The 17,500-nt window shown below is 42.6% G+C and overlaps 1 protein-coding gene across 2 annotated transcripts in view; it reads right to left on the bottom strand.

Annotated features, from left to right (window-relative positions):
- LOC134462404 (integrin alpha-5-like) overlaps nucleotides 1-17,500 on the bottom strand; it is a 76,784-nt gene that overhangs the window by 40,219 nt on the left and 19,065 nt on the right. The window contains exons 3-15 of one of the 2 annotated variants that reach the window (XM_063215421.1): nucleotides 14,221-14,321; nucleotides 13,772-13,895; nucleotides 13,169-13,230; nucleotides 12,924-12,969; nucleotides 10,540-10,665; nucleotides 8,334-8,378; nucleotides 8,039-8,082; nucleotides 7,270-7,326; nucleotides 6,487-6,539; nucleotides 4,991-5,196; nucleotides 4,242-4,433; nucleotides 3,343-3,388; nucleotides 3,128-3,241 (exon numbers count right to left, since the gene is read on the bottom strand). In XM_063215421.1, coding sequence (XP_063071491.1) covers nucleotides 3,128-3,241; nucleotides 3,343-3,388; nucleotides 4,242-4,433; nucleotides 4,991-5,196; nucleotides 6,487-6,539; nucleotides 7,270-7,326; nucleotides 8,039-8,082; nucleotides 8,334-8,378; nucleotides 10,540-10,665; nucleotides 12,924-12,969; nucleotides 13,169-13,230; nucleotides 13,772-13,895; nucleotides 14,221-14,321 — 1,216 coding nt within the window. The remainder of the gene's footprint in view (nucleotides 1-3,127; nucleotides 3,242-3,342; nucleotides 3,389-4,241; nucleotides 4,434-4,990; nucleotides 5,197-6,486; nucleotides 6,540-7,269; nucleotides 7,327-8,038; nucleotides 8,083-8,333; nucleotides 8,379-10,539; nucleotides 10,666-12,923; nucleotides 12,970-13,168; nucleotides 13,231-13,771; nucleotides 13,896-14,220; nucleotides 14,322-17,500) is intronic. The other variant, XM_063215422.1, reaches the window with a different exon arrangement.

A 17,500-nucleotide genomic window follows, 5' to 3' on the forward strand; every position in this document is an offset into this window, starting at 1 on the left:
GTCAGCACTTCTGTGGTGATGCTATAAGCTACATGTAGAGAGGAATGTGGAGCATCCAATCTGTTTCCCATCACTCGCTGGGCTAAATGTCTTCACTCGCGCCTCGCAGCATGATAAACTGGCTATGGCTAACCACACCGATCCATCTTGCTTGGCTATAGGAGCTCACGCAGTACATTTTCCAGTGCTAATTTAACTCTCAGAGAGTATAATTTAACATGCTTACATTTGGCCCCTCTCCACGTGTTGAATTAGCACTGCAAAATTAACATGCGTGCGTGCGTGGGCTCTGTGCTGCCTGACGGGTCCAAATGAAATGTCATTTCGAATCGTCTCACAGCAAACGTGGAAGAAAGGCGAGCTAATCAGACGTAGCTTTCATCCTGACACTGCCAATGCCCACAAGGAAACCTTATACGCAGCAAAGAAATGCCGTCCATTACAGCAAGTATAGGAGATACTGAGGAATTTGGGTTTGGGTACTGGGGAAAATGGGTTTCACTCCTTCGGCGTGATGACTGATGTTGTGAGGCACACCCTAATGATGCTGTCTCCACAGGCCAGAGAGAGAGAGAGAGAGAGAGAGAGAGAGAGAGAGAGGGGTGGGGGAGATATAGAGAGTGAAAGGGGGAGAACACTTCCCTGCGGCATTCTCGAAAATTGGGCAATACACTGGAAGGGGGCAAAGTGTGTGTTTGTGTGTGTGCTTGTATGCACGTGTGTGTGTGTGTGTGTGTGTGTGTGTGTGTGTGTGTGTGTGTGTGTGTGTGTGTGTGTGTGTGTGTGTGTGTGTGTGTGTGCGTGTGTGTGTGTGTGTGCGCGCGCGCGTGCATGCGTGCGTGCGTGTGCATGCGTGTGCCTGTGCTTGTGCACGTGTGTGTGTTTGTGTCTGTTTTTGTGCGTAGGTAGGTGGGTGTGTGTGTGTAATACTAAGGCGTAGGCCTTTGTCATTACGTTTGGTCCGTGCAGGCCAAACTGTGTCTCATGCGACATGAATGCCGGTTCTCCCTCTCTCGTAAGTCCTCCACCCTCTCCCCATGGGTCAACACCGCGCAATCTAGCCATCGGTGAAACCACTGTGCTCCAGTTCCAAGGTTTTAACACACAATCATTATGCCCATGGGTCAACAGTGCAATCTAGCCCTCGTTACAACATCGTGCCTGCACAGCCACCAGTCTTACTGTATTACCAGTGTTTCCTGATGTACGATAGTAAGGGCCACGTTCCATTCATACCCCAGGGCTTAAAAGTTGGGGGCTACCAAAGGCAATGGGGGTCCTAGCCAGCCAGATGCATGAGGTAGACAGGTGTCCCACAGATGTTCAACCATGCATAATTTGGTTCACTATGTATACTACACTACACAATTTAACTTACACCTAGTGTACTTAAGTCTAGAGTATATGTGAGTGAATGAGTATTTCAGACAATGCCTATTCATAGATTGCCAGTTCAGACCACTGGCTCTACACCAGACAGTACCCTTCACCAACAGATCTACTCGGCTCATGTGAACAACTTACGGGAATGCAAATGGCCTCCATCCAGAAATATGTATTCAACGTCTAGTCTAGTCCTGCTCTAGTCTTACCACATATGATATTCTCATCAATGCCCCGTCTTCAGTAATCCTGCACGCTACAAACCGCAGTCTGTTCTGTCTCAAGTCCAATGTCTGTGGGCTACCTGAGGAGCTGTGTCTGAAACTCTCGACTGCCCCACCCCTGTGGCTCCCTCTCAGAACCGTATGCAGCATTCAGGAAAACCAACAACACTCATCATAAAAGAGACAGAGGTGGTTTACTGTCTGTCTAATTGTCTATGTCTAATTGTCTACGTCCATACCTAAGTCTATGTCTATGTCTGCATGGGAAAGTAAGAAACATAATTTCAAATTCTTTGTATGACCAGTGCATGTAAAGAAATTGACAATAAAGCCGACTTGACTTGACTTACCAGCCTGATCTCACAGAATTCCATGGAATGGATACGAACCTTTGGGACACAACATCTGTGTCAGTTTCAAGGATTTCGCCAAAATGTGTGCAACTGACACAGATTTCATGTCCCAAAGGTCTGTGTTCATTCCACGTAATTCTGTGAGATCATGTTGCGTTTACACAGTACATGTTGAAGAGTTGATTCAACACGTTGAGAATTGATGTAACATCTTCTGGATTGTATGTGTTCCCAAGAGTACGCTGTAAGTTCTGAATTATCGTTTTAATGTGTAGCAGCCAGTATCGTAGCAGCCTTTTCTTTGAAGTATCCAAAATATTCCACATTTCACTTTGTTTTGCCCAAACTGCAGTGGAGGAAAGAATTTCACAAGCCTCTTTAGTCCACCTCCACCCTCCCCCTCCCACTGGTTCCTTGTTGCTTGTTTCCATCAACACTTGGACAGGTTGCCGCTGGAATACGTTAAGGAGGCTCTTTGACTTTTTCCAACTGTTATTTAATGACGGGACCTTTTCTGCAGTCTGCATTTCCTGTGCATGTTCGTGTGCGTGCGTGCATGCATGCGTGCGTGTCTGTTTTCTCATGCGTATATGTGTGTGTGTGTGTTTTCATGTGTGTGTGTGTGTGTGTGTGTGTGTGTGTGTGTGTGTGTGTGTGTGTGTGTGTGTGTGTGTGTGTGTGTGTGTGTGTGTGTGTGTGTGTGTGTGTGTGTGTGTGTGTGTGCGTGCGTGCGCAGTTCTGAGCCAATCTCAAGGGGTTAGAGAGCCTGCAAAGATCCCATTTTAAAAGCCCATTTACAAGCCTGACAGGCGGTCTGCATTGAGGTATATTTTTAACGTTAACGGGTGAATGTGTAAATGGAGATTTCCATTGCCAGTGGAAAAAGCAGCTTACTTCGCCTTGGAGTGGTTGTGAGTATTACACAACTCTTGCCACTAGCATTGCAAGTAATATAAATAACAATACTACAGATAATAATAATAGTTATCATTGTCAGCATTGAATAGAACATCATCACAATTGCATCAAGCTAAAAATCATGACACGCTGAAAATGACCACAATCATCATCAACAACCTGATCAACACACAACCCTAATCATGCCTGCATGTATGTGACCATCATCAATTGTATGAAGTGAATACAGCAAAAGGCTTTCTGACATACCAGGATGCAGGGGAGGTTCCATTCTCATTGGTGACTATACAGTTCCTCTCCTCTGGGTTGATCATGGTGGGGTGTATTGTCAACGTGGCAGTGGTGTTTACAATCGGTCTCGCCCTAAGAGAGAGAATAGCGAAGACTCAGAAATGCAATGCACGTAATACTTGATCCTGTCCCAACACATTTTACAAAGTAAGTATGGAAGATGAGAAGAATACCTGTAGAGAACTGCTTTGTCCACCCCAAAGGCTCCAACAAGGAGATCTAAACCGAAATAGAATCGTATTAGCACACAGTAAAAATGCAGTTGCAGTTAAACCAAAGATGCATTTAAACCGTCTCTGGTTAAACACATATAGACTACTCGGAGTCTGGGAGATGTGTAATTGATGTTCAATCGACTCCCTAGGTGTTGACTTTACACTGGAATATTGTTAACGGTGTTATCAGTGGTACATTGCAGTAATACTGAAAGTGAATGACAATATGGTGAGTGTGCTACACTTCAGGGACCATTTTTGAATTCAGAAGAAGGGCTGATCATGGAATAATGGAAGAATGTGTGCAGCTGGGGTCTAATGGTGAGGCAGTTGATTTTTCAGACTGGAAACTTTGGCATAAGGAAGAATGTGAATGCTCTCCTGCACTATCATACATGGCTGAAATCCCTTGTGCAAGGCATCTAACCCCGCATTGCTCCAGGGACTATAACCAACACCCTGTACCTACTGTACGTAGCTTGAAGTCACTTTGGATCAGAGGTGTCAAAAGTAAAAGTAAAAAATAGAATCACAGTTTCCTTCCAACACAAGTAACTTAGCTGAGTAACCAATAGACCTGTGTACTTGTCTTACCATCAGTTAACTCTGCACTGGTTGGATCAAGTTTGTGGTGGTTCCTTGTTAGGTGTTCAGTGTTTTTTAGTAATAACACAGTCTATCTATCTCATTAGGTACAATGGAGTAAATGGTGTAACAGCTATGTAATGCCATATGCTAGTGTTGTAATTACACCACTAAAGTACTTTTACTTTTACTTTTGACACCTCTGCTTTGGATAAAAAAGCATCAACTAAGTAAATATAATGTCATGTAGTGACCGCTAAACAGATTCATACCAGGGTATCCATTCCCATCCAGGTCTTTGTTTCCTTGGATGGAGAAACCAAAGCCAGTGGGGAGCCTTCCAGAGGCCCAGTGGGCAGCCAGCACCTGGGAGGGAGTGTCCCCAAGTCCAGTTGTTTGTCCATTGTAGATGAGGACCAGACCGTGCCCCTCCTCTCCACCAAATGGGCAACCAATGGCTACATCTGGGAACGATACAGAATATAACACATCAGCATGGGTGCATGGACTTGCGGAGAATGGACAGTGACAATGCAACAATACAGAAGGAAAAAAGCAAGGGTTTCCCAAACTGGGGTGCGTGGCCTGCCCCAAGGGGGTGCGCGAGTTGAATAGAGCAATGGCAGATATGTGCTTTCATGCTGTATTAATGTACATTAAGTAGGTTTTAATAGTATGGTGCATTGTATGCTTGAAGAAACATCAAGTCTATTGTAAATGAGGTTTCCCTAAATGGCTCTGTATAAATGATGCAATGATTTGTGCTGTGAAGCCATATTTGAGTGGCCATAAGTACACCAAAACATTCGCTTAGGGGGTGCGCGAACCACATTGAAATGTACAAGGGGGTGCGCAAGGAAAAAAGTTTGGGAACCACTGCTCTAGACAGAAGTTCAGCATGAAAGCCAAATGTCATTTAGCAGCATACACAACACAACAAGGGTGGAATCAAATTGTAGAATCAATGTAATTTTAATGTGTCCACAAAGTGTCCAGTGCAAAAAAAGGTATGACGTCTCACCATTGTACCCATCCTGGTCTAAGTCTCCCAGTGGGGCGAATGAGGCCCCGAATCGGCCGTACGTGTGTGTGCCACTCAGCTGCTGGGCGGGCCGGAAGAGCAGGGGGGCCGTCTGCAAGTACACATAAACGCGGCCCACCTCCTCCAGGTGGCCTCCTGGCCAGTGGAACATGAAGAGAGGAGCTCCCACCACCAGGTCCATCAGCCTGAGGAGGAGGAGGAGGGGGATGAGGAGGAGGAGGAGGAGAAGGAGGAGGAAGTGGAGGAGGAGGAGGAGAGTGATGAGGAGGAAATTAAGGAGGAAAAGGAGGAGGAGGAGGAGGAGATCGGTGAGAAAGACGAGGAGGAGGACAAGGAGGAAGAGGAGGGAGATGAGAAGGAGGAAGATGAGGAGAATGAGGATGAAGAGGAGGAGGTTGAGGTGGAAGATGAAAGAAAATAGGGGTAGAAAAAGCAGGAAGAAAAGAGACATAGAGATAGAGAGGAAGCCAGATAGAGTGGCAAAGCAGAATTTTGACTTTTAGAATCCCTTTATTGAACCATTGCATGGTCTATTCATCCACAAAAATGGTCAACACGCCCCATAAACCCCGCCCACCCACCCTAACCCATTAAAATCAACCCATTATCAATGGAAAACCAACCCGCCACCAGTACTGACTGATCATACCCCCTTGTCCATGCACCACTTCTTTGCAAACACATCAGTATTCCCTGTGACCTGATGAGCGTACTCAGCCTCAATCCTTCATTCAACTAGTGCATTAAACATTTACAACGCAGTCTCACCCCAAGTAGTCAATTTCTGACTACCTTGGACCAGACGGCAATTTTTGACGTCTTGGGTATTCCATCCACGTCACATTTTGACTATGTGGCCTAACCCTGAACCTATTCCTAAACCTAACCTCAATGACGTTATGCTGCCACAAGGGGGCGCCTTTGAGGACATAGTCAAAATGTGACGTGGAAGGAATACCCAAGACGTCAAAAATTGCAGTCTTGGGGTGTCAAAAATTGAGTAGTCAAAAATTGACTACTTGGGGTGAGACTGTGTAGCAACTTAATAAACAACCCGATTCCCCCACATTGCCCTCCTCTTCCAACTTGTTGCATTTCCAGATAGACAACTTTGCTTGTCCGATCAAAAAATTTGCAACTGTACAAAGCAGAATATGGAGTAGGAAAAATAATGTAAGATTTAGAATACAGAAATGAGAGTTCTGCGTGATAAATTGGGTAGGCTACAGCAACCAGTGAAATACCATTTTTCAACTGGACAGATCAATGAAATTAAAACGTCCTTCTCCATTTATATTGTTTACCTAAACTGCATTTTTCTGCCTCTGCCAATATGAAAACATTTATATACACACATTTGCAAACACTCACATGTGTGCGGACATATTTCACATACTTCTACAGGCACGCAAACACCTTGTTTCCTGTCTTCCTTGTCAATTCACATAAAACCTGCGTTCAATCCGCTCACTCACCCGTCATTGTTGATATCGGTTGTTGCCACTGCATAACCGAAGTATGAGCCCATCTGGAAAGCATTAAAAGCCATGGAAAAGGTCAGCACATCACAGGCTGCTCAGCTCTGAGTTCCCCCCTCTACTACTACTACTAGGCTTCCTTATGCTTTGTACAAAACCATGACAATTTCCAGAGCGGTTGCCAAGGGACGGTTGCCAGGTTCAGCATCACCATAAAGTATACAACATAGCAGCGGTTTTTAACATTGAACATCCTCCGAGTCATTTTGGCAGACACGCTTTTTTAGGAAAACATGGAATTCTGAGCAGGATGGAAGCCAATGTTTTTGAAACATTTTTTTTTCTTTTCCTTTTACTGTATGGAATGAATGATCAAAATGCTATCAGGTCAAGGCTATCACAGTAGATCTAGGAAATACCTGAAGACTTATCTCTCCTATGGAGAGAGCCTCAAATAACACTTTACCTATGAGTTGTATTTTTGTCCTTGTGGACAACCTTACTTGCTTAGACCTGTGTTCAGACCCAAAGTTCCTCCACATTCCATGTATTAATACATAACTATATCTCTAAGCCAGATGGAATTCTTCGAATGGCACTGTAAGTATAGTACAAACACTGCATTTATAAATGGACCTTACACTTCTGCAATTAACAACTACATAGTTACACTCTCTACCTTTTTCAATCACAGTTTAAGAGTAAAAGTTACTTTGATGGAAAACAATGGTGAAAATTCCAGAAGCAAAAGAAATGTGGTGAAATCACACAAGGACTAACCTGTTCGCCAGTGAAGTTAAGCATCGACTGTAGATTGGTTCCATTAAGGATAGATACCTAACACAACACAGAAGACTTGGTTAGTATTTCTGTCAACATGCAACATTTCCAACACCCACAACTTTATTGTTATTCCCACATTTCAATTACATTAGAATTACGATTTGACAGTAAACACAGGGTCCTTTGTCAGAACTACTATACTGTCAGATCAAGGGTGGGAAACTGCCAGGGGTGAATATTTTGGTTTGGAGTCGAATAAAACAATACAAATGACTTCTCATTAACATTCTACCATCTATCATATCCCCAATGCCTGGCATTTATAGTCTTTTTCTTTCACACCATTTCAGGCATCCCAAGTTTGACACAAACAAAGAAAAAGCTGTAAAATGTAGGTGTCTACAAAATGGAGACATAAACCACTTTACAAACTAGCCTATCACCAGACCCTCGTTTATTTCTGCTCAGCTTCTCATTCATCCAGGCCATGACATCCAAATCATTTAGCAGTAACCAACTGGATTACTTCTTGGAGCTCCAAAGACGTTTCATTTGTCAACTGAGGAGTTTCAACAAAATATTTCAAACAAGAATGTACCAACTTTCAAGCAAGAAGAAGAAGTCCCGTTTCTTTACACATGTTAAATGTTTGGATGTGCCTCGCCATGTTCATACCTTCTCACACCTATGTAGACAGACACCATGAAATACATTGCTACCCAAAGATGCCAAAGTATCCTGGTGGAAGAAAAGAAATGGTCCTTACCAAGCCATAAAGCATGACTCCTTTGGGTACACCCGTTACAAAATCTGAGAGACAACCACAAGCAAGAAGAAAGACATGTTAACACAATGACATGAAACATTCCGCCTACATTAAAACAGCACAAACAAACGGATGGATGCAGAGGCAAATAATGTGTGTGTGTGTGTGTGTGTGTGTGTGTGTGTGTGTGTGTGTGTGTGTGTGTGTGTGTGTGTGTGTGTGTGTGTGTGTGTGTGTGTGTGTGTGTGTGTGTGTGTGTGTGTGTGTGTGTGTGTATGTGTGTGTGCCATTACACCTTCTGTGTCATCTCCACTGAACTCTCCCACAGTGACAGAATAGCCTGGAAAAAGATAAAATGAGTCATCTAAACAGAGCATCTCTTAGGAGCACAATGCTTTGCTGCACAATGCCAAATTTCTCTATCCAGTGATGGCCAGACATGGTTCAAAAGATACCCAGTATCATTCCTACGGTGCTGGTTGCATGGATGCGGATATTTTAAAAGTGGATATTTTTTATCCTTTTACGCATAAATGCGACATGTGGATAAAAATGACAACTCTATTAAGACAGGTGCGTTTTAGGCCCCTAAAAAGGCATATTTTTCAATCCAGAGTATTGAAATGAGGCTTCTAAAACTCTTGTTATGAGTAAAAACGGATGCGTTTTCAAAAATATCCATGTGTGTGCAAACGGCCTCTCAGTCTTGCTGAAAGTTAACAATACCTAAACACTGGAGAGTGTGCACATGAAACCGGGATATGTGTTATTCAACTGCTGTATAAGCATCCCAATTCCTGCCACCTGGGGTGTCTCATCAAGGTAGCTACTAACCCCAACTCCGATGAAGTTGGGACGTTTGGTAAACAGTGAATAAAATCAAAATGCTATCATTTTCAAAACATTCAATCTATTCATTAGATGGAGAATAGTGAAAAGACAACATATTAAGTGTTAAAACCGAGAAAAAATATTGTTTTGGGGGACATATGCACTCATTTCTAATTTGAGAAATCCAACACGTCTCAAAAGAGTTGGGACGGGGATCAGTGAAATTTAGTAAACATCCAAATAAGATAAAACAACAAAGAAGAACATTTCAAAATGAATTGTACTGACGGACAATATAGGTGTCCAGGTATAAGATCATCACAGAGAGGCTGAGTCACTCAGAATTAAAGATGCAAAGGGAATAATTACCATAGTTATTACATACATTTTTGAATTCCCTTTGATTTACCACGATTGAGTGTATATAAGACATATTTTTGTTAATAAAATCATTGTATAGGTTCATGACATCATGAAATATATATTGGCTGTAGTCTCACTCTAATTCCTGGAGTGCTAGAGCTATTGAAAATTGACCATATTAAGAATGCTTAATGCATGAAAATGACACAGGGGTTTAACATTCTCCTAAGCACCTGAGCTCACTTGAAATAGACCCAGAAGACATGGGAAACTGTCCTTTGCTTACAGAAGTCAGCAGAAGTTGTAGAAGTCCATTCTTTTTGACAATAATAGAGCATTGCACATCCTGTGCTACAGTGAAAATGGACCATCCAACTTGTGTTAGTGCTAGCTTCAAAAGTCAGCCTCCATGATGGCATTCGGATGCAGTAGTGCATTGGTTAAGAAGTTCTCACTCATCTGTAGAGTTAAATACAGTGCTGAATGGTATAAATGGGTTTTAAACAGCATGAAAAGCCACTCATGCATTATATTTTGAAGGGAGATCTTCGATTACTGCCACATAGTAAGGTCAAATTGCATTCTCTACTAAAACTATGTTTTAACAGTTTGGCTCCATCATAAGGACCAGCATGTGATAAAATGGTGGGTTTTTGGTCAAGACCTGTCACACTGTAAGCACTACAGAAAGGAAAACATTGCAAAACATGACAAGGAATACACCCACCATTTAAGCTGGTGAAATCATGTCCAAGATAGGAATCAACACTGTTTTTTATATAAAATCATCTCATCGGTTAATGTATTTAACTGTTAAGTGTTGTCTTTTGTTTTGTTTTTAGTCTTCCTCGACATTTGCTGCCATTTATTGTCCCCGTCCCAACTCTTTTGAGACGTGTTGGATTTCTCAAATTAGAAATGAGTACATATGTCCCCCAAAACAATATTTTTTCTCGGTTTTAACACTTAATATGTTGTCTTTTCACTATTCTCCATCTAATGAATAGATTGAGTGTTTTGAAAATGATAGCATTTTGATTTTATTCACTGTTTACCAAACGTCCCAACTTCATCGGAGTTGGGGTTTGTAGAATTGGAACGTGTATCAGCTTCATTCATTACTGTTCTGTTAACGTACTCTGAAGTCCATGGTATTTTTGACCTTTGTTTGGGATGTCTCACAGAGGTAGGTGAAACTGAAATTTGATTTGATTTGATTTGCCTTCATATTTTACTGTTCTTCTATTCCTGCCTTTGTTACTTTTTGACATTGACCTTTCGACCTTCACATGGGGCGCCTTACTTACCGAGGTAGCTGTCGTCATAGCTGCTCTGCACTTGTCTGGTCTGCACCTGCCCGTCCACCGACAACAGGAAGTAGGAAGGGTAGAAGGCCTTCACGATCTCCTCTGTGGTGGCCGTGATCAGCTGACCTGGAGGGTTAGGTAGTGGGGGTTTGGGTGGGGCGAGGGGGGTAGAGGTTAAAGGTCACAGCTGAGGAGAGGCCGAGGGTTCAATCGCATCCAGACACATTCCTGAGGCACAAGCGACTGATCATGGAGATAATACAGAGAGATTGACATTTGCAAGAAGAGGCTGCTGTTGCACAGAGAGTTTGTTATTGCACAGATGCATTTCAGCATGTCTTCAGTGTGTACACTGTCTATCATTTGGGCAAACACTCTAACAATTTCATACATATGAATAGGGCCCGACCGATATGTTTTTTCATGGCTGATACCGATACCGATATTTATGGAAATGGGAGGCCGATAACCGATATGTGCAACCGATATATAGAAATATTGTTCATTATAAAATGTAATGAAATATAAATTATTATTATTATATATGCACATATATTTAGTTATAATAATGAACTCTCATGGACCCAAAATGGGGAGAGCAAAATAGAAGATGCATTCAGAACGAAACGGCTGCAAAATTGGTTGTGAAAGTTATACAAACTTATCGGTGGAAATTTATGGAAAGTATGGCCGATACCGATATCCCAAAAATGCTAAATATCGGCCCGATATATCGGTGGGGCCTTACATATGAATGAAGCCTTCTCCCTGCTTTAACTCAGAGAGTATCCAAACCAAGGATGAGCAACTGGAGGCCCGGGGGCCACATGCAGCCCGCCGCCTCACTCAGTGCAGCCCGTAGATATAACATAATGAAAAAAACCCGACCAGATTTTTCAAGGTTTTTTTTCAACCACTACTAAATCAATCCATTGTAAATATATCGTCTGCTGATAGAGAATGCTCCAAGCAATGTTCAGATCAGATCCATGGTCATGTGGCCCTTTGATGGTGGCGATGAAAAAATGTGGCCCTCCTTATCATGAAAGTTGCCCATCCCTGATCCAAAGTGACAGATGTTATGCCTACATTCACCTCAGACATTGAACACAGACAACAAACCCTTGTGGACTTTCACATGGGTACATGTGGCTTCTGTGTTTGCATGACATATCACAGATGCAATATGACATGAGTCATGACCTAAGAGAATGGAGGGCTAATTGACTTTTTATAATATTCATGAATTCTTACATTTCATCAATAAAAATAGCTACTCAATTTTTCAATTTTTAATATGTGTTTATATGATATTGTCTGCTTTTGTCCTGAAGAGATTAAATGGGATAAAAAACCTCTGACATAGCTGTGGTCGGCAGTATTTGCCGTGTCACAGCATTGTGTTTTGTTTTCTGTGTGCATAATAGCCGAAAGGCATTGGCCAAAGCCATGTGAATGAATTCTCCAAACAGTTGGTGAATTGTGAAAAATATGAGCTTCAGACTGCAAATCTTCAGAACAATGAGGTTGTTTCTCTGATGTTTTATTTTATATTTTTCACCACTGACATTTAATAAGATGCGGGGTGACCCATCTGAATTGCAAAAGCCTTGAACTTGCTTTCATATTCATGTAATGTTGTGGCTTTGGTTATCCCCATTCAAAACAGGCATGTCTGGGTTCCAGAATGTCACTGTGGTCCATTAAGGCTTTGTGGCGCTTTCAGCAGCAGTCACTGCAAGGGCTTCGGGCCACTTGACATGAATGACATAACTGCATATCAAGTTATCAACTAGCCTACTCACACTTGTTGACTCAACCGTTTTGGCGGTAATCACAATCCTATGAATACTGTTCCTCAAGCCAAAGTCCCGTCCTGTGAGGCCAACATATGGTTCCAAAACACTGGACCAACAAAACATTTCATGGTGGAATATTGCAATGGCTCCTAACTGAAAGGATATTGAGTAAATCTGCCGGTAGCCATCGCAAACATTGAATGGATTACTTGAAAACCTAAAACAACATTGCTCACGCTATGTAAGTCTACAGATATTTTTTTTCTGTGCGACCACTTGAGATCATTGCATTTCGTACAGTTAGGTGTGAGAAGTTCAAGAGTGGGAAGTGCTTATTCCTACACTTCAAGAGCCCCTTTCACATTTGTAGCTTATTTTTTTTGTCAATCTATAACCCAAACAAACAATATCTGCATACTATTGTTATTGACAACCTTACTCATCATTACTAATGTGTCACTTCTTCAAACAATGGGCAAATCTTTCTGGAAAAATATTTCAATTAAAGTCTCCTCACTGCTTTAACCACTACACAGATCTGCTTAAAAAAATCTGATCATTAAAAGTCTCTGTCTCCGCATTTACCTTGCCAATAGAAACTTCCAGGTCCCCCAAGAACAACTTTCCCATCCTGCAAAAACACAATAATGTGAAGCATATGGACATCAAACACTTTGAATTGAAGTGAAGCATTTGCCTGGTTCTTCTGCTTTCTATTTTATCTGTGACTATTTGAGCCCTTATGGGAGTAATTTGCAGTAAAAGTATGCCATCTTTCATGAATAAGCATGAGGTGAAAGGAGTCTTGTGATCTGGGAGGCTGGGGTTACCTGAGTGAAGTCTGCGCTGAATCCCCCTTGGCAGTAGCCCTGGCCAGCAGGACCGTGCCTCTCTGCCAGCCAAATAGGAGGAATACAGACAAAAAATAAGATGAGAAGGGAAAAAAATCAATGTCAGTCCAAAGTCTCATTCCAAAAAATGTCATATGCCGACATCACCTCTCACTGCCAATTAATTTACAGTACTGACATTATTAGGCCTACCTCTTCTGGATAATCAACATGGAATTTGTTTTCTTGACATATTTTTTAAATAGTGTCTGAGGGTTGATGTTAACAGGGAAGGCTTTTTTTAAAAACAAAAAGAAAGGTAAGTGTGCAGCATTAAGAACAGATGTTTTGGGTGATTTCCATCTGATATACCAGCACGGTAATTGTTATCAGGACAAAACAATCAGCCAGAAAATTGTCAAAATAATTCAGTCAGAACATTAGTCAGGCTATTAGGTTGTTGCTTGGCAACACTGCTCAGAAAGTTGGCATGAGTGTTACTGCCTTGAGAAATAGTCTACTCAAAATGCAATGCAACTGTGGGGTGATCAAGGATCTGCCAAAACTGAAACCCTTCACCAGAAAAACGTGAAATCTTTTTACCTGTTCGACAGGGAGCGTATTCAACTATTTTGGTAAAGTTGTTCACGGACAAGTAGCATGTTCCTGTGGCATCTGAAAAGGGAATATCGTGCTCTGTCCTCCAATAGTACCTTGGTGCACAGGCCTGTGAATGAACGAGATAATTTTTAAATCGAAAATCCCATTCATACCATAAGCAGGCCAGAGGATCCTGCACAGTTCAGGTTTCACTTAATTTTGCTGACAGCTAACACGAGAAGGATTAACGAACTCCTTATGGAACAGAAAGCGGAAAAGTTTGCCACAGGAGAACCTGATCCATCGTCATCTGTTTACCTTGTTCGAGACCCTTGTTGTTTCTATTGAGAACATACCAGGAGGAAATCCAGGCACAGGGGTCACCTGACCTCTCCTGACCCCCAGACACATTCTGCCCTCGGTCAGCGAGCGCGGCGGCCATCTCCACTTACCAGGACGGTGTCTCCATGGGACCGCACGGTCGCCCCGAACCACTGGTGCGACTTGAATTCCACCTTGAGGTCTTTGTCATTGATGTTGAAACTCCGATCTCCTACAAATATAAAATGTGTATATTATTATCATCACAATATTTAATCTCAAATGACACAATGCTATTCTTATGATGTGTGATGCTTTCTTTGCAGTAAACCTGTTCAAATCGACAAAGCAAAGTACAAAAATTTGTGCATCACACTAAGTGATACAGGTTACAGCCACTGAACCAATTTACATAATTGTAGGAACAGCAGGACAGTAAGTAAGATGAACAGTTTAGTTAATTCGAATGGAAATTAAACATAGTTTTCAAATGTACGCATTGCTTTCAGATACAGGAAACCTACAATTAACAGGATGAGTGAGCTGAGGTCACTTCACCTCTGATCAATCAGCAAATACGTAAAACTCATTGTGTGAACTCTCGCCACTGAGAAAGGGCAGACACATAGCAGCAGCGGTTCATGTGAGGACCAAAGAGGCTCAGACTGACTGGGAGCAGTGTTGCCAGATTAGGCGGTTTCCCGGCCAATTGGGCTGCTTAGGATGACCGTCTGTGGGTAAAATGGGCAAAAAAGGGCATTTTTCTGTATATTTGTGGCCATAGAAATCAATACAATTTAGCTCAAATTGGGCAGGATTTAGTGCTTCAGGCGGGTTTTGGGCATATTTTGGGCTGGAAATCATCAGACTCATCTGGCAACCCAGACTGGAAGCAGCGCTGAACCACAGCCATCCAGCCGTCCCATTAAGCAGGACGGTGCCGCTCCACTAGCTGTCTTCCAGACGGCGAAGGAGGAAATCTGACCTTCAAATGGTGTAAATCCTGCAATGTTAATTCCTTGTTGCCGGTGCACCGAACACAGGTGACAGCACAGATTAGTCGAGATAAGCTTTCCTGCATAACAAAACTAACTCTACTCGTCCGTAACCCTGCATACGCTGTATATTGCTGCACTTGACTTTCTTTATAGTACCACTTGCAACCTTCTGTACTCTGTATTCCTCCACACTCTGTATTCACTAGTATGTCCTCTTTTGAAGTCTCTTTGGATAAAGTCCTCATGCTAAATGTCGTGTGGAGTGAAGATTTGTGCAGTCATTAACATAAGCTGGTTCAGGACACTGTATGTCTGGATATAATATTTAGCAGGATTTGTTTTTTTATTCCTATTTTAATTTCTGAAGTGGGATCCCTCCAACTCTGCTTACAGGCAGGTGTGAGGAGTTTTTAAATAGAACTCCAGAAGCAACAGGAAGTCAATGTAAATTCAGCGGCTAAAGGAGTATGTGTCTGTTTTGGCGGCTCAAAAAGCCAGACGTCCTGCTGCTCTCAATATCCTGCAGATGCAGTTTCACGACACATGCCGCTGAGCCGTGTATATGAATAAAATAACAATAATAACAATCAAATTTTAAAACCATCAGGGTCTGGGCAAAAGATTGTGTCGCCTAGTAGGGTTTATCCACCTCGAATATTAACAGTGCTGAAGTGAAAGTAAGCTACCAAACATGTCCGCGAGGCGCATGTGTTATTTGCGGACTCGCGCTTGGCTACCGATCGTCAGACATACTGCCAGGGCTGCCAGCTAAAGCGTGGCGGGCCCATTTTTTGTGAGGTTTTCCCCTAACTTTCCTCTTTTCGGCCTTAGAGGGTTTTTCCATCAGAGCCGTAAAGGGCCTCCGACTGGAGAAACAGAGGGGCACTCCACTCCTGCTCCCGTTACGGAGGCAACTTTGCCAAAACATTACTTTAATATCCCGCTGTACAAACTTTCCATTTAAGTTCGTCTGCCAGCTATAAATCTTCCACATCACTGTTTTCTTTTTTTTTACTATGTCAGCTTGTGAGGTACACTAGTGTTTGTTGTATGACTCACGATGTAGCTGTTTTGTTTGGAAATATGGATTAACTCAAGGCTCTCTGCGTAAGTGCTTTGCGTGTGTGTGTGTGTGTGTGTGTGTGTGTGTGTGTGTGTGTGTGTGTGTGTGTGTGTGTGTGTGTGTGTGGTCGTGCGTGGATGTTAATATTCGTGTCCACGTACAGTGCGCTGAAAAGAGAAGCTAGTGTGCGTCTGTGTCTGTCTGTCTTTATGTGTGTGTGTGTGTGTGTGTGTTTGTGTGTGTGTGTGTTCTCCTCTGTTCTGCTCCGTGCTATGGGCCAGGCCGGTCCAGAATGACGTGTGTCCCCCAGAACCACCGAGCGTCCCCTGAGAGTGACCCCCAAAACGCCCTCTCCTCTTTGAAACGGAGATCAGACTACAGACAACCAGATAGCATGTGCTCATGTGTTTACATGGTGTCCCTTGGTCTGTGATGTGCTGTGCTGTGTGTGTGTGTGTGTGTGTGTGTGTGTGTGTGTGTGTGTGTGTGTGTGTGTGTGTGTGTGTGTGTGTGTGTGTGTGTGTGTGTGTGTGTGTGTGTGTGTGTGTGTGTGTGTGTGTATGTGCGTGCATGTGTGTGTATGTACTGTATGTGTGTGTATGTGTGCGTGCTGTGTGTCCGTGCACGCATGCATTCACTGTACATGTGTGTGCATGGCCCAAGTTTTATTGTATTCAAGAGAGTAGATAATTGAGTGTCAATACTTTATCCCTCTCTGGTCTTGTTAAGTCTGATTGAAAGAAGGAATGGTGCCCTTCAACGCTATAGCGTGCGTTACATCCCCGAGGCTCCCCAAGGCAGACTATTTACAAACACTGGGAAACATATCAGTGACTTGACTTGCTTCCATTACAAATTCCTCCTACTAAGCATTTCACAGATAGACTAAGGCAGTGGTTCCCAAAATGGGGGGTCAGGAGCCCTAGCAGGGGTCTATGATAAAATGAGAATGATAGAAAAACAATATTGACATGTATGCTTAATAGTTAGTTTTAGTTGTAGTGAATTTCTTACAGAAATGTGGCAATATTAATGGAGAAAAAATGTTTGACATTGAGAGCATGACAGAGGAGCGAGGGTTGCAAAATTATTCTTGGGTCCAAAAGTGGTCCAAGAAAAAGTTTGGGAACCATTGCTTTATGGACAGGCAGAAGTAAAAAACAAAACAAAACAAAAAAACTGCAAGGTTAGCTAAACAACATGGAAAGACAAAGAGAACAATAGAGGTCTCTATCTTTTGAACCCCCTTATTGAGGTTTCTTTTTCTACATGGTTGTATGTAAGCTTGTGTGTGTGTGTGCGTGCGTGTGTGCTTGTGTGTGTGTGTGTGTGTGTATATGTGTGTGTGTG

Source organism: Engraulis encrasicolus, chromosome 14 (assembly GCF_034702125.1).
Source record: "Engraulis encrasicolus isolate BLACKSEA-1 chromosome 14, IST_EnEncr_1.0, whole genome shotgun sequence".
In the NCBI taxonomy this organism is placed as follows: Eukaryota; Metazoa; Chordata; class Actinopteri; order Clupeiformes; family Engraulidae; genus Engraulis; species Engraulis encrasicolus.